General features: G+C 38.2%; 2 protein-coding genes across 6 annotated transcripts in view; both read right to left on the reverse strand.

Moving 5' to 3' along the window:
• The window catches only part of tgfbr2b (transforming growth factor beta receptor 2b), a 34,981-nt gene extending 26,847 nt beyond the window's left edge, over nucleotides 1–8,134 (reverse strand). The window contains exons 1-2 of one of the 3 annotated variants that reach the window (XM_077590809.1): nucleotides 7,108–8,134; nucleotides 3,875–3,992 (exon numbers count right to left, since the gene is read on the reverse strand). The gene's annotated coding sequence lies outside the window, so the exon portion shown is untranslated. Of the gene's footprint in view, nucleotides 1–2,819; nucleotides 2,856–3,874; nucleotides 3,993–7,098 lie in introns of those variants that run through there. The other 2 variants (XM_077590810.1, XM_077590811.1) reach the window with 2 other exon arrangements.
• Nucleotides 8,135–23,228: 15,094 nt separating this feature from the next.
• The window catches only part of rbms3 (RNA binding motif, single stranded interacting protein), a 248,683-nt gene continuing 245,984 nt past the window's right edge, over nucleotides 23,229–25,927 (reverse strand). For all 3 annotated transcript variants that reach the window (XM_077590895.1, XM_077590894.1, XM_077590893.1), the window contains exon 14: nucleotides 23,229–24,177. In XM_077590895.1, coding sequence (XP_077447021.1) covers nucleotides 24,174–24,177 — 4 coding nt within the window. In that variant the 3' untranslated portion in view covers nucleotides 23,229–24,173. The remainder of the gene's footprint in view (nucleotides 24,178–25,927) is intronic.

Here is a 25,927-nt window from a genome sequence, read left to right on the forward strand (position 1 = left end):
ACCGTGGTGTGGTACGCTAAATGGGGTAAAGTGACAGTAACCCACGAGGATTGAACCCTTGATCTCAGAACTGTGAGGCGGCCATGCTCACCCCTCTTTTTCCGTGCCACTCTGACAATACAATCAAGGTTAAAAAAATAAATATGTATAATATTTAAGTTTAATAGTTAAGTTTAGGTGGCCCGGCGGCTGAGGTGTTAGCGCGTCGGCCTCACAGTGGAAGACCTGGGTTCAAATCCAGGTCAGTCCACCTGTGTGGAGTTTGCACGTTATCTTTGGGCCTACGTGAGTTTTCTCCGGGTACTCCGGTTTCCTCCCACATTCCAAAGACATGCATAGTAGGCTGATTGGACACTCTAAATTGCCCTTAGGTATGAGTGTGAGCGTGAATGGTTGTTTGTCTCTTTGTGCCCTGCGATTGGCTGGCCTGAAGTCAGCTAGGATAGATTCCAGCACCCCCTGCGAACCTAGTGAGTATAAAGCGGTTCAGAAAATGAGTGAGAGTTTAAGTTTAATAAAGAGAGTTCTCATTTTTACCACTCTTGTATCTGTGTATGTCCAGTATGTTTCTTTTTATTATTTTTTAATTTTCTGAACCGCTTTACTCTCACTTGGGTACTGGGGGGGGGGGTGCTGGAGCCAATCTCAACTGACTTTGGGCCAGAGGCGGGGGACACCCTGCATTGGTGGCCAGCCAATCGCAGGGCACAAGGAGACAAACGACCATTCACGCTCACATTCATACCTAGGGGGAATTTAGTGTCCAATCAGCCTATCATGCAAGTTTTTTTGGAATGTGGGAGGAAACTGGAGTACCCAGAGAAAACCCACGGAGCCCCGAGGAGAACATGCAAACTCTACACAGGTGGACCGACCTGGATTTGAACCCATGACCTCTACTGTGATGCCGAAGCTCTAACCACTCAGCCACCAATAAAACAAAAATAACAAATAAGTAAAAGAGAGGAGGAAACAAAAGATACTAACCTTGAGTTGAATTCCTTTTTGATTTTTTTACCACCTATCATTCAGAAATATAAATTGGATCCGGGAAGCATTTATTCTATGATTAAAACAAGATTGAAGTATGTTCAGTCATTGCCCACCTCAAGTTCGTTACTTCTGCGGTGAGCGCAGACGACGATGAAGAACATAACATTCACAAAACCAAAATTACAGAGAGTAGAATATTTTAGCAAACAGAAAATTTAATTATTACTTCACCTCAATAAAATGCTCCAATAAGAGTCAGCGATGAGGCTAAAGACAGTGTGCACTGCTGTCCCAGAGTGTTGAGTTACAAGTTGGTAAACGTTTGAATGCATCTAGGTTACATCTGCATGAATATAATTACAGCTGCAACATTGCAGTCTATAATTGCTGGAAAATAAATAGCTACCAAGTGGTAAACAGTTTTTATAGCATTATTAATCACAGAAATGTGATACTATGCTTCAAGAATGACATGAAAATAATTATTGGTACCCATTTTAAATCCCTCTACTTCCATCTCAAATTGTCTCATCTAATAATTTAATGATTTTTTTTAGTTGTATTGCTTTAAGTGTTTCCACCCAAATATCCATCATAGTGTTTTCTTTTAAATGTCATTTCCAAACTACAGTCCTATATACTAAAATCTATAAAATCGAGAAATATATTCTATATACAGTGGTACCTCGAGATACGAGCTTAATTCGTTCCGGGACTGCGCTCGTATGTCGATATTCTCGTAAGTCGAACGAACGTTTCCCATTGAAATGAACTAAAAACAAATTAATTTGTTCCAACCCTCTGAAAAAACACCAAAAACAGGATATTGGATTAGAGAAAAATGTTTTATTTCTTCTAATCGCCATCTATTAACAAAGTAACACATAACTAGTGGTTTAATATTACTAAAATGTGTTTAATAGAACTAAAATTAGACGGATTTCGCGGAGAGACTTTTTGCACTGGTGAATCGTAATATAACATAAACAAATTTAAATGAACTTGGATTACGATGCAGACACTCAAAAATAAATTTAATCTAAAACTTAATTTAATTTAGTTTTACATTTTTATACCTTCTCCTGGCTGTTTGCCCCGCCTCCAACCTCACGTTCACTATTGAAGGGCTGTTTGCTGTTGTATTCCCTTCAAAATATTTCGAAAATGATGCACACAAATGTCCTCACAATACGATAACGCATGACCACTTGCCAACGAGAAGTAGTCTTGAATTAGCGATCGCTCCCCCAGGAGCTAACAGGCTAAGAGGGGGAAAAAACACTGAAAAAATGCAACGCTCCGCCCAGTGCTCGCAGAGACATTACAAAGAGGTAGTTGCGATCAGAGACATTACAAAGAGTGAGTTGCGACCAGGGATATTACACGAAGAGTTGCGGAGCCAGTGCCCCTGATGTTCTTATCAGCAGCCAACGAGAAGTAATATATACCTCGTCTTAGCGATCGCTCCGGCATTCGCGCTGAGTGACGGGGGAAAAAAACACGGGAAAATGCAACGCTCCGCCCAGTGCTTGTAGATATCTGTTATACACGAAAGAGATGCGGCAAAAAAGACAGTGCGCTACAATGATAAACAGCCTCTCATGTCTTTGCCACCTGGCTTTCTCGCATCTCAAAATTGTTGTCGTATCTAGACATAATTAGTTGCTCGAATTTTTACACATATCTCGAAATGCTCGTATGTAGGGGTGCTCGTACGTCGAGGTACCACTGTATTATACACATATTTTACTTTTTACTCATTTTATTTTCCTTCTAGATTAAGAAGAGGTAGCCCGGCGACTGAGTGGTTAATGCAACGGCCTTACAGTTCTGGGGTCGAGGGTTTGATCCATGGTCGGTCCTCATTGTGTGGCGTTTGCATGTTCTCCTCGGGATTGCGTGGGTTTTCTCCAGGTACTCTGGTTTTCTCCCAGATCTGAAATAAATTCAGGGTAGGCTGGATGAGCAATCTAAATTGCCCCTAGGTATGAGTGTCAGCGTGAATGGTTTCTGTCTTCTTGTGCCCTGCGATTGGCTGGCCACCAATTTAGAGTGTCCCTCGCCTGGTGCCCAAAGTCAGCTGGGATAGGCCGGCACACAAATGGGACCTACGTGAAGTTGCCCCTCAGCGGTCTTTTTGCAATACAAACGGACACAAACATAGCACAAACAATTCACATGATTTTTAAATAAATTTTAGACCAATGGGGGGCAATATCACAGAGGTACAAAAGGGCAATTCCTCATTACCATCAAAACCGAGACTGATTTCTTACACTGGGTAGGATCTTTTCTCTAGCATATTTTGATGTTCTTGATTAGACCTTGCACTGATAGAAGGCACCCTGAGACAAATTCAGCAAAAAAGCCACAGGACATAACACATCCGCTTCCATCTTTGTCCTCCAGGAGGGGGCTGGTGGGGAATTTCTTCCCCTTCGGAATAAGGACAGCCAGATGAGGAGGCTCAGGGATCTCTCTAGGGAACTTTTAGCATGCCTGCCTTATGAGTCCTAACTGGAGGAGGTCTTAGGGAAAATGCAAACTACCCCAAAAAACTGCCTGGGAACACCCTGAGAGAGCTGGGTAAAGAGGCAAGGGAGAGGAAAGACTGGACTTCCCTGCTGAGGCTGCTTCCCCTGTGACCTGACCTCAGTTAGGCTAAGGAAGATAAGCAGTTTTTCTTTCATTTACATGACCAACCATCTTTCAAAACCTTTGAATGCATCTGCAAACCAATGTTAAGATTGACACAGAGATAAACAACGTCATTGTTCGTAATAACATCTTAAACAAAGCACCAAAGTACTGCTCTCAGTAAAGCACGAATTCATAGTACAAAATCTTTGACCTTTAAGAAATGAAATGAGGTGATGTTTACCATGGTAAGCTGTCAAACACATCCTTCCTCACATCATAAGCGTGTAGATGCCACCAGTGAGTACATGTTGGGTGTGCCAACAAAGGAAGTATCTCTCATCCTGTGCCACTTTCTGCAACTGTTTGGAGACAGGAAATACCACCATGACCCAACACTGATAAGGACAAGAAATGTATGACTTAAACCTTACTGGTTCAATGCTAACTCTAAAGGAACATTACAATTAATATTATTTAAATCTCTAAAAGAAAAGAAAGAAAATAGGGTATGACAATTGCATAAGAAGCATGTGAAGAATAGTAGGAAACCTCCTGTTTCAATTTAAATACAGTTTCAACTTGGGTAAACTCCAGTGGCGGGCCGTCAGGGCCTTCAAGGCCTTCTCTGCTGGCCTAAGACATATCTGAATAATATATTATATTTTGTCCATGAATACTTAAATAACTCCAAATTGTCTGTTAGCTTCCTTTCATTGCTTTTCCACCTGGTTGCACTGCTTCCAGATCTGTGTTTTCATATTCAAGCATTTAACCAATCACATTTCAGCCATTATTTGTTGCCAGGGTCAGAAATCTGCCTCAAGGCCTTCACAATCAGTTCTGCAGGCTCTGCTACGTTAAACAAGCGTCGATAAGACTGTTGCTTTAACCAATCAGAATTCGATTTGGTGACACCAGGGCCTTCTCGCAGTTGTAGGGAAACGTCATCGCTTTCACCAACTATGATTGGCTAGTGATTAGCCAGAGCTACCAAACTTTATCTTGAGCTAGCTGCTCAAGCAAATATATTGTTGTGTTGATTTAAAGCCATTTTCAAGACGGACTATGCCAGAAATACGATGACAGGATAGGCTCGACTTTCAGCATTAGCTTCGATGGCGGTAGAAAAGATGGATGGATGTTGTGTACAGGTAAAAATGATTTTTGGTGAGTAAAATATGGCTATATTCCTAAATAATATTTCAATTGTGGGCCTGGTTCTGATATCTGAAAAGCTCCAGTGTTTGTATTTAATCACTAAATGCTGCTAGGAAGTGGATTTTACCCCATTTTAGTGCAATTTATTTATTGATAATTTTTTATGTGTCGCAGCTGTAGCTGCAGTAGAGGTTTTATAGCCATAAAATAGTTTTTGAGGGTTGGATTGATTCGTTGAAGGCGCTAAGAGAAAATGCACGGACCACCACTGGTAAACTCACCACTAAAGGAAAAAGCTTGTTCAACCACATAGAGCTAGTCAAATATTTCATAAACGTTCGGCGTATATTTTACTCCATGAATGTGTATTTTAGTTTGGCGATGCGGTGTTTCAATGGTCTAGCACTGCATTTCGCAGGATTTCTCAGCAGAAATGGTGACAGGCGGCGGTGAATGGCGGTGGGCAACCAGGAAATGCGCCATAGGCTATACTGCCCCATTCAATTTGGTGACATCACATTTCGGGAGGAGGATGCATCCCTGCAGGATTTTCCACCAATCGGGTAGGCTAAAGCCTAGTCGGGTGCAGACCCTGAATTGGAATCCCGCTTGTGGACCGTCACTAAGTTAAGACTCAATGATGGATAAATATGTTAATATCCATGATCTTTAGAGCGGGCATATGCATTTAAATTGCTTTTTTAAAATTAACTCTCTAAAATTGTGGTGTGAGAAACATACAGGACATTAACAGATTTATTTCTATGGTCCACAAACATGAAACAAACATTTTCCTTCATCAAGCTTATAAATTCAGTGACTTATACACATGTATCCTATCAGCCAGGCCAAGTATATTTGAAAAAGAATAATTTGTATCAAACTAGAAACTCCTTTTGTAGAGCCATGACAGGAACCACATATACAGAATTACCTTGAGAGAAATAATTGAGTGAAAACCATGTTCTGATTCCTGTAAACTAAGTGAATTAAACACTAAATGCTGACGCCTTTGCTGTATAAACTTACCGCTTCCAGATGTAGCATGTTTTTTTACCACATCCACAAACGCATTAGTTTCACATGTATTTATCCATTCTTGCAAATTACAGTAAATTGTATCTTTTTGGCAGATCTTGTGTTTATCCAAACTGAGTCACTGCCAGCTCTCTTGCAGAGAAAGTCCTTATGAAGATATTTCCCATCAACTCTCCTGATAACATGATAATATAGAGATTTGAGGAAAAGAAACTCTTTTCATTACTGAGTCTAATGTGAAGCATGCAGTTTAGTGAAACAATTTGCTTTAGAATAGTTTAGAAAAACTGTTCCTATTTCCCTATTTACATACACTCACAATCATACCACCAGGGGAATCGAGCCCGTGCCTGCCTGCACCCAAGTCAGGCGAGTGAAAATCTACACCACGAGGTGTCTCAATCAAGGCTACAACGGCAAACAATTTCACAAATAAGAAATATCAACAGTTCGCTACATCGAGCTGGTTATACGAGCTCCGACACACAACTAGGCGTTTTCATCACGCACACAGGATTTAAGTGTATGCCCATCTGATGCTTAGTCACATTACAGATCAACAGATTAAGGCTAGCCATTAGTGCTTTGACAATTTTAAACAAAAAATGAAATCCACTGTGTGCAATGAAGAAGCTGTTATGTGACAGCCATTAGACTCGAGCATTCCAAGAGAATTCTGTCCTCTAAGTTTAGAAGTCAAAGCAAAGTGGCTTCAATTTTTTTCTTTGTATTTGAGTGACCTAGTTTTTAAATTCAGTAGCACATTTTCCGCACTATAAGGTGCATTTTATTGCCTTTAATTCTACGTTCAAATGCTATCTTGACGCAAAAAAAGTAAGCAGACAGTGCAAACAGTCTGTTTTTCTGGGGATCATAACTATTATAATAATTTTGCAACCAAGGTGAATTTTTGTGCAAATTGTCATTTAATTCTTAATCCTTGATATAGTTTGACAAAAGCGTGTCAGTTACGATGCCACTCAGAAAGTATTTTAATTGCAGAAAAATATCTTTGTTATACGAGATTTGATAAACAAGTTTAATATAATTATTAGTACATTCTTGGCCTTTTATTCCAAACGTATAATATAGCCCTAATGGATGTATTGTCGTCAAGATTCTTATTATTACTTTCTTTACAAAATCCAGCACTTTTATTACATGCTGGATCTTTTCAACAAATCTGCAGAGGAAATGAATTTGCCTGCCGTTCCATTTTCTTTTTAAAGCAGCCTCATTAAAATGCAATGCCATTCTGGCTCAACTTACTGTATATACCTCAAGTTGCTGTCTAAGCTCTTTGTTTCAAGTGGAGCTGCAAAGTGAGGTGAAGTTTCTCTTTCCGCAAGCTGTGGCGCACAGAGACCTTGCCTGTGGCAGCGTGGTGAAAAGGATCAACACTGCTTCCAATCTGATAAGAAAAAGAAGGTGCATGAAGTGGATATGTACTGGACCAGCTGCCATTATCGCGATAAGATTTCCTGATTGACCCCACTCTGTATGCATTATCGGACCACTGGCCTGAGGGCAAGAACAATGATGCTGGCAGCTGGGTGTTGTTGTATTGTATACACAGGAAAATCACTGCTGCTGGCCACAGTTTCGCCACCTGAGATCAGAATGAAGATTGCAGGGGTTGGATATTTGTTTTCAAAGTGAGCCCATTGTGCTTGGGACAGTTTAGGGTTTATTGAAAGAATGATAAGGAATGTAAAATATTTCAAAATAAGAGTTTACATGGCCATAAATGTCAATCCTGCAAGTACAAATGAATACAAACATTGTTAGGCAACACAGAGAGACCAAAAGTTTAAAAAAAATAACATACTCTGCATTCTACAATGACTGCCATACTAAATAGCAGATATTGCAAGGCCATATGCCATATTAAGATATGTTCACACTACAAGTTGCAATACTCATTTGTATTTGTTTTTAAAGGAAAAAATAATATGATTAAATTCCAATCAAAATTGTCTAAATGCTAATGTCAATCTTATTTTTCAATAATGTACTAATATACCTGTAAAATACAACAATGAGGTATTGCATCGACATGATTTCTCCTGAGAAATGACAGTTCATATAAATTATTTATGCACTACAGCTCACCTGCTGTCACATGAGGATATTTTCGAATGGAACCCTGCATAACTGGCCATGGTAGCAGTGGGTTTTGTAATTTCCTCATTGAAGATGACTGTTCCAGACCACCACACTTGCAACATACACATCAAAACATCACCAGTGCCATTTCCCAAAATGTATGTTTGGTAGTGCACAATGACATAGAGACAATTGAGGAAAACAAAAGCTATCTATTTTTTTTTGTTAATGGTAGTTTCTAAGAATCTGGCCAGCTGTTGTCATATCAGATGCTTTTTAATTTTTTAAATTAAAAAAAAAAATACAGATAGCTTGAAAAGCAAGCCATGGAAAAAAACATAACCAATTGACTATCGCTCCATTTTATATCACAATCGCACATCAGCAAATTGGTTTTATCCATATATATGAGGATTCATTTTAAAATACTATGAAGATCTTTAAAATTATCATTTTTGCAGATTAATCCTTCTCAAAAACATCACAGAAAATCAATTCAATGGACAGACTACACCCAGGAATAATTCCTATTCACTAAAAGAGCACGTCAGGGCAGAAAACTATTCATGCAAAATTTTACACCATCATTGCAAGAAAAGTGAACCACCACTGTGTTTAGGGAAATTCGGCATTTGAACCACTATGCCAACAGTAACAATCTTAGAAACTTAATTTAAAACAAAAATGTATTTCAATCAAACCCATATTATTCTTTAGTCATACTCCAGACTTAAATGCAGTGGTTTAAAATATTTTTTTCTACTCAACAAGAACTCTCTGGATATTTTAAATTTAGCTTTACTTTGACAGAAAGTTAGAAAAAAACTAAGTCAACTTCATCCTGGTTCATCTGAATCAATAAAATTAAACTGTAGCACAAACATTACGTACTATAGCTTCACCTGCTTATCTCACACTCCCCTGGTTGAAGGATATTCTTCTTATCGCCACACTTTAGGGAAGTGACAGTATTTATATAAACTATAATAGAGGTCTATCCCTGTTTTTCTGTTAGCTTATGTGATTTCCAGACGTTCCGACTGGAGCAGCTGGCATAAGTGTCCAGATGTTCACTGTATCACAACGACTCTTTTCCTGCCTCTCCCATTTCTTTCTTTTTGTATGTGTATTTCAATGGTTGTTGAAGTTTTTTTGTGCTTTCCTGGAAGAAAAAAAAGAACACAGAATGTTAATGTTGTTGGCCAGCTCTGGTTTGCACATTTGAATGTTCCCCACTGTGTATCGCTGTTGTCCAGCTGAAACTATGGTAACACAACCCATTTCTGTTTGGGCTTTTCTAAGACGTGCACATGGAGACACACGTACGTGGGTAGCGCGAACTTTCCATGGCTTCAGGATATTTTGCAGACTTGGCCAAACCCAATATAAAAGCAAACTAATTACTTTAAGTCTTAACAGGGCTGTTTCCTTCATGGGTACCTACTATAAATTCAGAACTCATAACTAGGGGAGCCACCTGATGGTAGTGGTTGACTTGTCTGACTTTGGTGCGGGCAAGTATGGGATCGATTCCCGCTCGGTGGCGATATAATTGTGAGTGCGGATGGTTTTCTGTCTCTGTGTGTGCCCTACGGTTGACGGTACTCGGCCGTTTGGTCGCCGGACTTTTGGTCGCCGGACGTTTGGTCGCCTGGAAGGTTATTGATAATTACCATTTAAAATTGTTGCTCAAATTCCCTAAATACAAACTGCGAATTATTATTTAGTCATACTTAATGCCCTATTAATTATTAGGCTAAAGAAAAGCTCCAAATTTCCCGTACTTTTATTGTGTTTTGTTGGAGAACTTGTTAAGACCCTGACTGACGTCCCTTCCTAAGGGGACAACCCATGTACATACACGCTCTTATACACTTACACGTCCGCTCAGTGAAACTGCTCAGGGCCATTGTTGGTTTTTATTGATGTGTAGACCGTGTTGTTTTACCTTGTTTTGTCGCCGGAGTTTTGGCCGGCGGACTTTTGGTCGCCGGACGTTTGGTCGCCGGTTGTTTGGGTCCGGGCGACCAAAAGTCCGGCGACCAAACGTCCGGTCACGACGGTGGTACTCGGCCGTTCCGGTCCCGTCGGTTGACTGGTGACCAGTCTAGGATGTAGCCCGCCTTTCACCTGAAGTCAGCTGGGATAGGCTGTGGCAGCCCTTGCGAGGATGCATGGTACAGATGAATGAATGAATGAATGAATGTCATAACCAGGGTCACAATCTGTTCCAGCTGCTGCCATCTGGCAGACGCTATAGGTCTCACAAAGCACGGACTTAGGGACTATTTTTCCCCCCACAGACATCAGGACTCTGAACTTGCGTTAGCACGACACACAATCCCTTCCGTGCAATAACTTTGGGGTGTGCAATAACAATGTTCAATATCTTATATTGTGCAATATTTTAAAATTTACCTTGCCAGGATGTGACTTTTTATATTTTTATATTACTTATTTATGTTTTTTTTTACTGGGAAAACACACTGTGGAGTAGCACCACCAATTTCGTTATACGCAGCTGTGTATGATGACAATAAAGGCTATGGATTTTGATTTGATTTTTGTGTTGAAAAGCCATACGTACAGAAGTAACATCAATATTTTTGAATAAGACATTTTGAAAACTAAAGACAAATATAGAATATTATCATTATACATCGAAATAGAAGTTAGCTATTAAATAATAAATCTAAAAAACATGATACAGTGAAACTTAATTTCTGGTTCTGTAGTTATACTTATTTTTTCTAATTTGTTGTGCTGGATGCTTAACAACGAATGAAAATAAAACCCATAGAAAAAGCAAAACATAATGTTATCAGATTTGCTGACATCTCTCACGACATCACACAGAGGAAAAGTCCGGAAAAAGATCACTATCTGACCACTACCATTCTTATTGCATAATTTGGCAATGATGGTATAAAACTGCAACGCCGGTGGGAAATATGACAGTAAAAAGCCACAGATCTCCGTGGTATTACAGGCTGGGTTACCCCAATTCAACCCAGGTGATGTTAGGAAAATAGGTCTGACAGCTGTGACCAATATGTTAACCTCAGAAGTTTAACGGATGCAAGTCCAACACATCATTGAGGTACATTAAAATTCCTCAAGTTGAATAAACAGACTAAGCTTTAAACTTTAACCATTCATGTAGAGATGCTGGCTCATTTCCATATATGCATGCAACTTTAATAAATCATATCCTAGAGTACCTAAAGTTCAGGACCCTGTTTTGACTCTGGCTTAATCTATGCAAAGTTTCTTAGTAGTTTAGCTTGAATTCAGTCTGCCGCAGACATAACAGATGCAATGTAGAATAGTACTGGCAAGATTACAAAACATTCTCGCGGCAGGAGGAAACACAGCTTGCGATGTATTCATTTAAGCAGTGTGTATAGAATAACTCTATTTATGTATGTAATTATGTGTGTGGTGTTCGTGAGTCGCAGATCATTTATTCCCTTTGCTTACAGTTGACACCAGTTTTAGTGAATGTCAAATGCAAGACCGCAAGCCACCAGGAACCGCTCCTAGACTTAGACACAGCACTTGTAAAGTATTTATAGCATGGTATTTCCCCTGCTTGTTGGCCTTAACCAAGTCCACTACCCGTTGTTATTCCTGCAAGCAAGGGTATGACATTTGTGTAATATGTGCCATTCTTTGACTATGCTGTCAAAACAGAAAACCTGATATGGACAACAGGGGAAAAAGACCCCCAAAAGGGTTAAAATAACATTTTTGGACTTGAGGCCTAAGATTGGAACAGATAAAATGCTCAACAAAATTTCTTTTGACATCTATGAATTATATTAAAGAAAAAAATGTATCTTGCATAAAACGTGAAAAAACTCACTCATTTGTGCCTGGGGACCAAACGTCCGGGGACCGAACGTCTTTCGACGAAACGTCGGAGTACCAGTCATCCCTAGGTAAGATGGCGGTGCCCTGAGCGAGCGATGGCAGGCACAAATGAGTGAGTTTTTTCGGTACTCCGACGTTTGGTCCACCGGACGTTTGGTAGAACGGACGTTTGGTAGAACGGACGTTTGGTAGAACGGACGTTTGGTAGAACGGACGTTTGGTAGAACGGACGTTTGGTAGAACGGACGTTTGGTAGAACGGACGTTTGGTAGAACGGACGTTTGGTAGAACGGACGTTTGGTCGAACGGACGTTTGGTAGAACGGACGTTTGGTAGAACGGACGTTAGGTAGAACAGACGTTTGGTCGCCGGGTTGTTACTGTTGAAACCAGCTCTCAAAATTATAATCAGGGGAGAGAGAGTAAGTTTAATATCTAAAATCTAAATATCAACAGTAAACTCTCTGTCATAATTTGACAGCGAGCGAACCCGGCGACCAAACGTCCGTTCTACCAAACGTCCGTTCTACCAAACGTCCGTCCTATCAAACGTCCGTTCTACCAAACATCCGTTCTACTAAACGTCCGGTCGACCAAACGTTCGGGTACCAAACGTTCGGGTACCAAACGTCCGGTCGACCAAACGTCCGGGCGACCAAACGTCCGGTCACGGGGATGACTAACTAGACGGGTACGGACACACTTCCTGGTTGTACTGCTCACATGACTTCCCTTTTTAATTTGTCTACGTGCAGACAACACCCTTTAGGAATGTGCAATCCTGCAGACGATCCTTTCGATTTATACAGTATCTCAGAAATACCACGTGCGATGATTTTTCTTAAGGAGGTGAAAATTGTGAATCAGGGGGCGTCTTACACGAGAGAAATTCTAAAATTTAATGATTTTAAGGCAATTTTAAGGGTGCGGCTTATACACAGAGGCGGCTAATATGCGAGAAAATACGGTAATATTTGTTGTTTGTGTATGTGATATAAAAAAATATTATTATTGAGCTTATGAAGAGCCAATAATTCAAACTAACTTTTGATGGACAGGCAAATGAGTTTAAGAGTACAGATGTACCCTCACATTTCCTTCGCTCCCTGTTTTTCTGATTTAGTACAAGGCACACTTGGAGGGTAATAGGCTTTCCAGAGGCTCAAGCATTTTGATTTTATGGCCTTACAAATCTATACCAGTCTTCTCTACAGAGTTCCACAAATCTGCAGGGCCAGTTTGCCAGGTCAGCCCCTAGCGTATGGTGAGTCTTCTGTTTGTTATTATGGAACTATTTATTGCTCACATCACTTACCCTGGAAGTGGCAATGAACAATTTGAAACTCAGTCCGACTCTAGTAGTTTTATAGTACGAGGGCTGCAGTGCAAATATGTGGAATTATCTTATACATTGTTATGTACACTTACAATAGTTTCTCCTCCTTGCTATTTTAAATTAAGGCACAAACTGAATGCTATTGTTATTGTTTCCTGTTACCGACTCAGATTCATGGGAAGGAGATTAAAGGTTAGTGCATGTGCATCTGCCTCACTAGTAGTTACTGGTATCTCATCATTGTTCTATTGAATTTAACAAATATTCAGAATATTGAGCCGATATTGAAGCTATTCTTGCTATCTCTGCTATATTAAAAAAAAAGTATGGAGACTCGGTCTCTTTCGCAATGATTCATCTGTTTTAATGTAATCAAGACTCTGATGATTGATTAATCTCGGATTCTCATTTACTCTCCTTTATGAGGCAGAAGGATTATGTATTAATTTTCTTTTATTTAATAAAATAATGTGCCCAATTCCAGAATTGGTAACCATTCATAAGCTTTGGCAAGGAACCACATTGCAAATTTGAATGTAGTGTCTATGTATTTTATGAATTAATTAGTAGGTGTCAATAGAGCATTATATATTATGTTTGAATATAGAAATGAAAAATTAAGGATAACGAGAACTCAGAGCCCAAAAATTTCATAGATGTCAAACTGGTGGTCCGCGGGCCAGAACCGGCCCACCACATCACTTTGTGTGACCTCCTTAAAATATATCTACTCTTTCCTTTTTCAGATGAAAAACAAATGAGTGACCCCCCCAAAAAATATTAATGTTTTCCCTTCTTCTAGGATTTTTTCCTCACTTTTTTATTCTGAAAATACTTATAAAAAAAATCTAAAATGTTATTTAAATTAAATAAATAAAACTGTGATTTTTTAAATTTTTAATGAAAAAAGGAAAAGAATGAAAAAAAATAATGTTCCTTTTAAATCTAAAATGTTATTTAAATAAATAAAACTGAATTTTTTTAACTTTTAATTAAAATAGAAAAAGAATGAAAAGAAATTTTTAATGTTCCCCTTTTCATAAAAAATCAATAAATAAAAAATACAAGAGAATCATTGCTATTAAGAGGTTGTAAAATTGGATTTGAACAAATTTTAATCCCTATAAATTATTTATGGTCTATCAGAAAATCTGGGAAATAAAACGGGAGGAAAGAATAGCTGTGGAAGAGGAACAGTATTCCAAAGAAGTTGGCAAAATAATGCATGGATGGTAATGGTTCACCTATTAAATAATCCAATGACATTTTATGACTAGTTGTTGCAGAAAATACGTCAAATCCAATGCATCTGATGGAATATGTTGTGGTGATGTGTCGTTTCCCTGGTGAATACTTTTCTGATCTGTATCCAGCTATGGAGACAGTGTGTGTTGTGGAATGTCTCAAACCAGGTACATACAACACAGATAAAATCTGTGTTGGTATGCTGCACCCTTGTGGTGTTTTTTCTTTTCTACATCTAAAAACCTGATATGAGATATGTTTGGCTCTAAGGAAGTGGGACAGAAATTTCTTTTTCCCCCGAAAGGCATGTAGTCAAACATACAGCACAAAAAAATGCAGGTATCTCAAGCTTAATATGTTTTCAAAAATCTAAATCTTACATTTATGGGTTCAAAATTGAAATCAATGTAGGAGATTGTGTAGAATTTCATTTTTTGTTTGTTTAACAGTCATAAAATAATCCAATGTGATAAATTGTGCTATGTTGGTTTTAATTTTCTTGAATTTTATTGTTTTTTTAAATCTGTCACTGGAATCTCTTTGATCTGCAGTTTGTTTGAGTGGTGTATATATATATATATATATATATATATATATATATATATATATATATATATATATATGTATGTATATATCTGTATGTATGCATGCATGTATGTATATATATGTATATACGTATATGTATATATATATATATATATATGTATGTATATATATATGTATGTATGTATGCATGTATGTATATATATATATGTATATATATATGTATTTACATATATGTATATATATATGTATATATGTATATATGTATGTATATATATGTATGTCTATATATTTATGTATATATGTATGTATATATATATATACACACACATATATATATATATATATATATATATATATATATATATATATATATATATATATATATACATACAGAGTGGAAGAGTGATACCATAATATGACTGAACATATATATGCTAGCTAGCTGTAAGTAGACTTGTAATCTTTTTCCAGCTAGCCTTACCAATGGGACATCCATGTGGGGAGGGTATACACCAGGAAACCTATAATAGGATGATGGAAGATAGGACAGATTAGGGCGTGAAAGGTGACACTGAGTGCGTAAGTAGTGTAAGTGATGAAATTATCTTTAAGCTTTAATACAATACAAAATTTTCAGATTTTAATGCTAATATTCACACAGCTTGACAAATCATATAAAACTTTAAAACTAGCTTAAAAAACAAAAAATCGTCTTGGGGCGGCCCAGTGGGTGAGTGGTTAGCACGTCAGCCTCACAGTGGGGGACCTGGTTCAAATCCAGGTCGGTCCATCTGTGTGGAGTTTGCATGTTCCCCCCGGGCCTGCGTGGGTTTTCTCCGGTTTCCCACATTCCAAAGTCATGCATGGTAGGCTGATTGGACACTCTAAATTGCCCCTAGGTATGAGTGTTCAGCGTGAATTGTTGTTTGTCTCCTTGTGCCCTAATTGGCTGGCCACCAATTCAGGGTGTCCCCCTGCCTCAGCTGGGATAGGCTCCAGCACCCCCTGCGATCCTAGTGAGGATAAAGCGGCTCAGAAAACAAGATGAGACAAATCGTCTCATCGTTTTTCACTCTCGTAACCAGCATGTTCGCGACTTCTATCAGCAGATGAGTGCTGACATGTTTACGAGTATACACACGATTGTTCAATCTATTCCAGAGTCAATTGTTCCCTATTAAGATGTCCTTTGTCTGAAAGAGGACGACTCATTACCCTGATCTTGCTTGGGGAGCTCTCAGGCAACCCGCAACTGCATCCGTCCATATCGACAATACAGGCGTCTCTGGGTGGTGACAAGGACGGCGATTGATTGGGCTTAAATAAGAGTGAAGAGGAAGATTGATTGCCATCGATCCACTTTCCCCACCAGGATGCTCCTCCATCTTTGATTATGACCACTTTACGCCCAATCAAGTGCGCTTGAGCTGTGTTGGAGGAGGAAATCCCATCAAGGGTCCGGGGCTCCATTTGCGAAGGCCGTAATTATGAGCCGGATGTTGAGATACAAGGTCATTGTGTAGCAGAAGCTCGATGATAAAAAAAACAGGACTTCCACAGTAGATAATTGAGCACTGGAAAAGATAGAATCTTCCGATTGTCTTCTTTGAGGTGAGAACGAAGAGGGGTTGGTTGCATAATTAATGCTGGCAAAATGCTGATATAAATCGTGATGCAAATTGAATGATAACAAACAGTCTTTAGTGCTTTTTGACAGATTTTTTTTATTGAAAGCTTCATCGTAGAGAGAAAAAAACGATTCATTAAATCCAAGTTCACATCCACAGATGTACAGATAGCTTCTCAATGATCACACACACTGTGCAGCATGTGCGAGGCGTGACCACGTCCTGCCCGGCGCTGAAGACAAGTGGGGTAAAAATGAAAAAATAAAAAGCACGAAATAGCAACAGAAATGAAATTAAAAGCCACTCTGCTGTCCAAAAAAAAACTGCTTTCTCTCTTCAGCCTCACAATGAATTCCCTTTAACTTTCGTGCTTTATAAACGACAACCTGGTCAGCCATTTTCCTAGTGATTGATGCATGGTGTATTTCTCAAGGAGCTGATTTAACTCATGACTGCGCTCCTAGGCCTGTGTGGCCAATCAATAGCTTTCATCAAAAGTTAACTGAAGCATCAATTAAAAGGCAGGAGGTCCTTGTTCTTCTTTGTCTTGTGTGTACGTGTGCGTTCCTGTAAAAGGGGTTGGGCACTCGGAGCAATTTTCTCCTTGCATTATGTGCAAGTCAGTGTATTGGCCTGCCATGTGATGAGTTATTGAGCCACAGCTGACGGTGAAAGTAAGCGAAGGAATAGGAGCAGCCTTGTGTGCATCGCTTACAATTCAGTGACACGAAACCGTTTCGGACTTCAGGATGACTAAAGAGATTTTGAGAGAAGAGTGAACACTGACAGACGGGAAAAAAACTGGAAAATCATGTTAAAAGAGTAGGGAAAGGAAGGATGTAAATACAGAATTTTTACCCCGTCTTTAAGTTGTTTTTTGAATAAAAAAATAATAACAGCGTGCATGTGGATAAATTGTTGCCACCCCTTTGTTAAGAGCTAGGGATTAAAATTAAAAGATGTTTAATTTCAGCAAAGAATCCCAAGTTTAGAGATAAATAATGAGACCCTTAATTTAAGGTTATCATTTTTTTTGCCTGGGCTTGTTTCATTAGTTTGTTTTTAAATCAGTTCTATGGAAGCGATGTGTGATTTTCATTGGTTATATATTTTCATTTCTAATTCATTGAATAAAGGAATTTATGTGGGCTTGGGTGAGATTTTCTTTCATTAAAAGTAAATATAACACCAATGCGTAAATAAAATCCAGTATTTCAAGGAAGTGGGCACCTGACATGGAGGGAGCTATTTTTTTCTTCTTCAATACCAGTAATATTGTAGCCAATCATGAGTGGTCTAAATTGACCACTGTTCCTTGCGACATCACGAATATCAATTATTTATAGTAAGAATGATTATATCCATTACCAGCTGTGCTTGAATCTTAGTGTGAATGTGATTGGGTATAAAAAAAAAAAGGTTGCTTCTTAAATCGTGTCATGTTTTGATCTATAAATTGTGCGATTTGTATACTCAAATAATTTGAGCAACCGTCTTTATATATATATAAATATATGTATATAAATATATGTACGTAAATATATGCATATATATGTATATATATGTATATATGTATGTATATATATATGTGTATATATATGTGTATGTATATATATATATATGTATATATGTGTATGTATATATATGTATGTATATATTTATGTGTACATATATGTGTATGTATATATATGTGTGTATGTATATATATATGTGTGTATATATATATATACACACACACACATATATATATATACATACACATATATATATATATACATACACATATATATATATATACATACACATATATTTATATATATATATATATATATATATATATATATATATATATATATATATATATATACACATATATATACATACATATATATACATACACATATACATATATACACATATACATATATATATATATATATATATATATATATATATATATATATATATATATATATATATATATGTGTTTTCCTTATTTTTAACAGAGGAGTAGAAACAATTGCACATGCACAGAAAATCCAGTTTAGTGTGTGAGGTTACATTCCCAACAAAAGTGTACAATTCCAGTGGTACCTTGGAAAGCACTTGATTTCACCTTGAGCGGGGAAAAATAACAAAACAAATGAGGGTAATTTACTGCCAATTTACACACAGATTATACAGAAAATGTCACAAGAGACAGTAAAAATGTAATTGTTCTATTTTTGATCCAGGTTGCTGGTAGAAATTTCAAGCAACGTCTCGGATATGACAATACAATGGAAGTTTAAATCCCAAATTTACAGTCATAAGATCTGTGAGCATTAATAGAATTGTGTGTTTAAAAAAAAATATTTTACCATCAGACTCACCACAGAATATTACCACTCATGGCAACCAGAAAGTGTGAAAATTTACTTAATATGACACAGAAAAGCATTACATTTGGCTACTCAGCAAAATTTGGCTAAAGTGATAGTCAATATTAATCCTGAACCACATTTAGACTTTTTGTTAGGATGCACACTTAATTTACTGTTTTAACTCTATTGAAGCTGTGTTGCAGTACTCCCTGTGTCTGATTTTGAACAATTGTTTTACTGTTTTAAATGAAAGTTAAAAGGGTTTTATAATGGCCACTGAAGATCCTGAAGTCAAAACTTTTTATTTCTATCCTTGATTTATGGGTAAAAAGCTAATTTTAAAGGTTGATTTTTTTTTTTTTAACAGAATGACCAGTGTCTGGACTTGTTCTTGCCATTGGTGCCATCTTGTGAAATATGCTGTTTACATATATCATTGTGGACCATCACTTTTACAGCTAGAGCAAATGAAGGTCTGTACATACGCTCTAAAATGGGCTCATCCACACTGGTTGAATACAAATTCAAAGTTTCCACCTGTAGAGGGCAGTCACAAAACAGGTTCAGAAGCCAATACAGTACATAGAATCTAATGTTAATAGGGTTTCCTATCTGGATAGGGTTGAGGAAAAGGATAAAAACTGCTGTAAATGAGAAACAATTTGGTAGTGAGCAAATTGACGCTGCTGTTGTGCCATTAAGAAAACTTCACTTTTGTTTGTTTCGCTCAGTCATTTTTCAGGTCTATGGGGAACTGTAATGAATGTATACCAGGAGCAAACTCATGCCTTTTTTCATGCATTGATTCTCCATTAGCAGAAATGATGCATGTCTTCCTATTTGTGGTGTTTTTCCCTCTCCTCTTTCATAATTCCATTACTATTGAATCTTAGGCCATTTCTGGGAATCGCTATACTCGCCAATGTGCACATTTTGTATTATGAGTCCTATTTGGATAATTTATGTCAGAAGAACTTTATAGCTACACTATAGCCAAGGCCACATTGATAAACAGAATTGCTCAGTAAAACAACACTTCGCACGCACAGGAGATGAAGAAATGACAGGAAAGAAATAAAAGTGGGACAGGGGAGTTGTTATGTGCCGGAAATTTTATAGGGTGTAAAGCCAAGGTATGGACGGTAAATGGCAGATTAAGCGAGAGCAAAACACAGAGTGATTTGATTGAACATTATGAGGGTCATCGTTGTGAATGGTCACTGAGAGTGTTTAATAATTTGACCTCTTGGGCTGTGAGAACTCCGTACAGAGCAGACATGGGCAAACTACGGCCCGCGGGCCATATACGGCCTGTTAGGCTTTTTAATCCGGCCCGCCGACGTTGTCCAAATTATAGTAAAAATCAATGACCTCATTCATTTTCCTGCAATACCCTCGACCTTCCCCGATAGATGGCGCACTAGCCTAGTAAAAGTATGTAATGTGTGTGGGAGCTACTTGAGAATACTGACACATTTCTGAACATTTAACTTTTACTGTGGACATCCTGACACATGAACGAGCTGAATGTGAAGCTACAAGAGAAAAAACAGTTTGTGCATGAAATGCAAGCAAACCTTCCGCCTTCAAAACCAAGCTGGTTTTATTTTTCAAGCAAATATCAGACAATTCATTTGCTCATTTCCCCACACTGGTTGCGTTAAAAGTGGCTCCCGCATGTGGTAAAATATAGGAAATCATTGGATGACCTGCATGAGCAATTATGCCGTCGGTTTTGTGATTTTGGAAAAATTGACAGCTGGTGTCATGTCCTTTCTCACAAGACCCGGAAATGGTTCCACAGGAGTTGCCGTTGGAACTGATTGATCTCCATTAAGACAAGTTCAACTCCCTGAAAATCTCTGAGTTTTATGCTTCATTAAGTGCAGCCAAATTTACAAACATCCAGAAGATGGCACAGAGGATTCTGGTGTTATTTGTACGTAGGATTCAACGGATTTAACAAGTGAGTTGGGCTAGGTTGCGATCATCACCAAACATAATGCTCCCTCTTTTTCTGGAAGAAATTGTTATCTTGAGGGATACAGTAGTGGATCCTATTGTCCCAGAGGGAGAAAAATTGGACCCGTCAAGCCTCATTGAGATGATGACTGAGATTGGTTTGTGGTTCTGCTTCTGCACTACCAAATAAAGAAAGTACAGACTCAAAGAGGGCATGAGCAGGGGCATAAGGGAGGGAATGACAGTGAATGGAAAATTAGAGAAAAGGATCATCTTTTGGCCTTTGCACATTAGTGGTGTCACGGAAGCAAGGACAAATAAGGTCTTGCACTGTGGTGGTTTGGGTGGAATGCATTCTTGATGTGGGCTCAGCAGGGCAGTGGATAGTCCTCTATGAGTATGTCATTGAAAGTTAGCTTCTGGATTGAAAGGCGGCATGATTTGAGCTATGGTTTGTTTATCGTATCTGTTTCAATTGAGATTAGGAGTGCCAACTCTAGAGTAATCCGAATTCATGCACATTCCATTATCGCTCTTTTCAATTTAGTGTGCTAATTGTATCGACTAGGCGGGACAAGAGCACCATGCCTTTTTCTGTTCTGTAGTGGTCCTATTCAACTCCCATTTGGCATCAATGGCACCTACTTGTGTGGTGGCATTTGGAAATAGGTCACCGGGGAAAATGTAACTGCTGTGCTATTGTGGCCGTACACACAGCTGAATACATTTGCCGGCAATGAGAGCGGCTCCTCTCAGTCCCTTTAAATGTGGCACACTCACATCCCACATAGAGATCAGGGATTGAGTATAATAATTAATAGGTTTTTACCGCATGCTAGTGCCAGGTACTCGGACGTTTGGTCGCCGGACGTTTGGTCGCCTGGACGTTTGGTCGCCGGACGTTTGGTCGCCCGGACGTTTGGTCGCCGTATGTTTGACAACATGACAGAGAGTTCACTGTTGAAACCAGCTCTCAAAATTATATTCATGAGCGAGAGAGAGTTTAATATCTAAATATCTACTGTTGAAACCAGCTCTCAAAATTATATTCATGAGCGAGAGAGAGTTTAATATCTAAATATCTAATGTTGAAACCAGCTCTCAAAATTATCTTCACCCGGGCGACCAAACGTCCGGGCGACCAAACGTCCGGGCAACCAAACGTCCGGCGACCAAACGTCCGGGCAACCAAACGTCGCTATTGCCATGACTATGAAGGACATTTGCTTGACCCCCTCACATATGTCGTAGAAAGTCAGAATCTGACCCTCTGTGTCAAGAACAAATTAATCAATAGAGCTATTATTTCGACTTGTTCCTTTATACAAACTTTCTGCCATCAGCTTGCTATTACCATGGATTTACTAACTTCAAGGGCATACCTTGTTAGCCGAGAATGCACGACATCGTGGATAGCGATTAGCCACATTGCTAAGGCTGTATCACAAGTACATAATGCAGTAAATAACCCTCATTCATTCGAGCATATTAATAACAACAACAGAGATTAAAAACTGGGGATTTTCAACAAAATTCATTATGTAAATAAACAGCCAACTTTAGAACATAGGGAAAAGCTGAAATTATTATATTTTTTGGGGGGGGAGAGCATGGCATCCTAAGTAACATTTCTCAACCAGTTTACATGAATTTCCCTGTACGACGTTAGAATGCACCTGAAATACTGTAGTGAAAATGAAAACAGGAAAACTGCCACTGGTGCCACGTCATGCATCAAAGTACGGTTCGACATAATATGTGTGTGTGTGTGTGTGTGTGTGTGTGTGTGTGTGTGTTACTGTGTTATGAAAGGATTCTTAAGGGCTGGTCCGGCCATCAAGGTCAAATAAAAAACACCAACAAGAGCACGGCAACAACAACAAGAACAACAGCAATATCAACATCAACAACATCATTAACATCAACAACAACCAACAGAAAAAAATGAGACAGGAAAAAAAACCTCTGGTTCAGAGTGTATCTTCATCTTTGGTATAAAAATGGCCATCCATGGGCTGCATTTGATCCACAACTAGGAAAGACTACAGAAATTGTCAACAATTTCCTCTATTGCTTTTGCACTGATTGATCTCAACCATAAGCTCCTATAGTCTATCTACTGCTTTTGTTTCACTGCCATTTTTTTTTAAGGTTTTGTACATTTTATAGATTTTTTTGTCTTTTTTTTTAATTGGATTTGCAGTGTGACAAGCAAAGCGGGCTAAAAACATCTTAAAGCTCGTAAAAAATGTAAAATGTGGCAGATAAAAAGCTGTAATGTCATTGACAGCAACACTGCTTCGTAAATAATAACGGTGACCATAAAAAAGCGAGTTCAGCATTTTTCTGGCAGGCTGCATCTACGATGCAACAAGTTTCCTTATATTTTTCTTTAACCTCATTGTGAAAAATCTCTTCAGTGCTCAAGTCTTTTCGCAACAGACATTTACTGTAGTTCTTTTAACACGTAGTTACCTCTGACATAATCAACCTCAAAGCATTCAAAATGGGAACAAAAAGCTTTTCTCTACTAAATCTGTACATCCTATGTGATAGATTTCTTTTCCTCTTTAAATGATTCTTCCACTTTCATGGACCTTCCAAGTGATCCAAAATACCGATTTCCTAATGTTTTTGTTGTCTTCTTTGTTAATATCTTTTTAACCCCTCTCCACCACCACCAACCAGACGTCAGACTTAAACTTGCAAAAAGTCTCTGGCGCCCTTGAAATTAAGGCCATGAAGATTCAAGAAAGAAAAAACACTTTGTTTTCAAATATATCTAGAAAACTAAAATTTAACACTAAAACATAAAAAATATTGAAAACAACGTAGCTTAGTATCTGAGGAAGACAATCTCTGTGTGTATCTCAAACATGACTGCCCATTTCTAATTATAAAATAAATTCACATTCAACCATTCTTTTGTGTGACTTTTTTCATGTTTTTTTTTCATTTTTTGTTAAATTGTTGAGAATTTTTTTGAGAAAATTTTCTAGCATCAGCCCAGCCCTACAGGCTGGTTTTCACACTTAACAATTTCACTTCTTTGCACTGTGCCCAACAATATTCCAAACCTCTTTCTCAGCCTCCATTGCTTCCTTGTTTTTCCGCCTTAGGTGACCAGGTAGAAAATGAAAAAAGTGTCTCTCTTTTAGTGCCTGGGCAATCTGGAAGCAATCTCCTTTTTTTTTTTTCTTCCCTTACGTACCGCCCTCACATTCACAGTGCAGCCACCTTATGTCTCAAGGCAACGCTGTCACAGGAACATTCTCTGAGGCCGTTACTATCTGATGGGAAAGGAGAACACATGCAGAGAAGAAATGAAGTTTCAATCCAAAATGTCAGAAAAAATAAATAGAGCTAACATTCCATGCTGGGGATTTGAAACTAAAAGAAACATGTTTAACAGCATCATAAAAGTTCAACTGCTGCTGGTATAATTAAAATGAATCTGTTGTCATGAGTGAGCTATTTAGCTTGATATAGAATAACAGTGGTACCTCGTGGTACGACGAAAATTTTGATCGAATAATTCGCTCGCGATACGATTAAAATTTCGAGATGCGACCAAGCCAGGTGGCCATGACATGAGAGGCTGTTTATCATTGTAGCGCAGTCTTTTTTTGCCGCATCTCTTTCGTGTATAACTACTATATCTACGAGGACTGAACGATTTATTCAGACGAGTTTCGACCAGGAAACGCACAACGCGCATGCGCGGGCAAAAAGAGGGCTTTCTGGGTAATGAAGTATACTCGTGCACACAACACCCATAGGCAATGGCACCCTTTCTCAGAATAAAACTTCATTACCCACAATCAATACGTGGGAAGCTCAGCTATTGCATTTCCTGTTATTATTTCTAAGGAAAGGAGCTCCCGCGATCGTTCTTTAAAGACTATTTCTTGTTTCAAGTGGTCGTGCGTTATCCTATTGTGAGGACATTTGTGTGCATCATTTTCGGAATATTTTGAAGGCAATACAACAGCAAACAGTCCATCGATAGCGAACGTGAGGGTGGAGGCGTGGCAAACCACTAACCCAGAAAACGAAGGTAACAAAAGATTAAGACAAAACTAGAATTCAGTTTTATGTAAAGTTACATTAAACGTATGTTTGAGTGTGTCCGTATATATTTATCCAAGTTAATTTAGATTTGTTTGTTCGTTTACGAGTGCCGTGGATAAAGTTCCCCCGAACAGACCCACCTCCGCCTCCGTGTGTGTCGTTGTCTCTCCCCTCCGCGAAATGCGTCTAATTTTACATCTATTAAACACATTTTATTACTATTAAACCACTCGTTATTTATTACTTTGTCAATATATAGCGAATTAGAAGAAATAAATTTTTTGTTCCAATCCAATATCCTGTTTTTGTTGTTTTTTCAGAGGGTTGGAACGAATTCATTTGTTTTCAATTCATTTCAATGGGAAACGTTCGCTCGAGTTACGAAAAGCTCGACATACGATCTCAGTCTTGGAACGGATTACGATCGTATGTCGAGGTACCACTGTATTCAATTGTGAATGTAGTGTATGTACTACTATTACTACTTCGAAAGAATGTGGTGAATTTTTTGTGACCTCTACTTTTGTGATTAGTAAATTTGATATCTCAAAGCCTGTAACTGAATTCCGTGACAAATTGCAAGATGTGCTGGGAAAACAACATCTGACTGGTCATGATGAAAAGAAAACACTTACAATAATCACTTGAATATCACAGTTAATGTGGCGTGATAATCGAAAAATCACAAAGCAGGGTCACCCCCATTATAACCAGATTTTTTCTTCTTCAGTGCTGAGTTCTAGTCGCAAGAGTGACTTCTGCTTACGAGTTTCGGAGTGGATTTTCACATTTTTCTAAACTTAAAAAATATACGTATATATATATATTCTTTTTAATAATTGATAGCAGAAAAAATCGCGGAGAAGTGAATTCGTGATAAGTGAATTCGCAATAATCGAGGGAAGACTGTAATATGTAAAAAAAACAATTTGCACATGATAACATGCTACTCACAGGACAATATAGCAT

This window comes from Stigmatopora argus, chromosome 21 (assembly GCF_051989625.1).
Source record: "Stigmatopora argus isolate UIUO_Sarg chromosome 21, RoL_Sarg_1.0, whole genome shotgun sequence".
Lineage (NCBI taxonomy): Eukaryota > Metazoa > Chordata > Actinopteri > Syngnathiformes > Syngnathidae > Stigmatopora > Stigmatopora argus.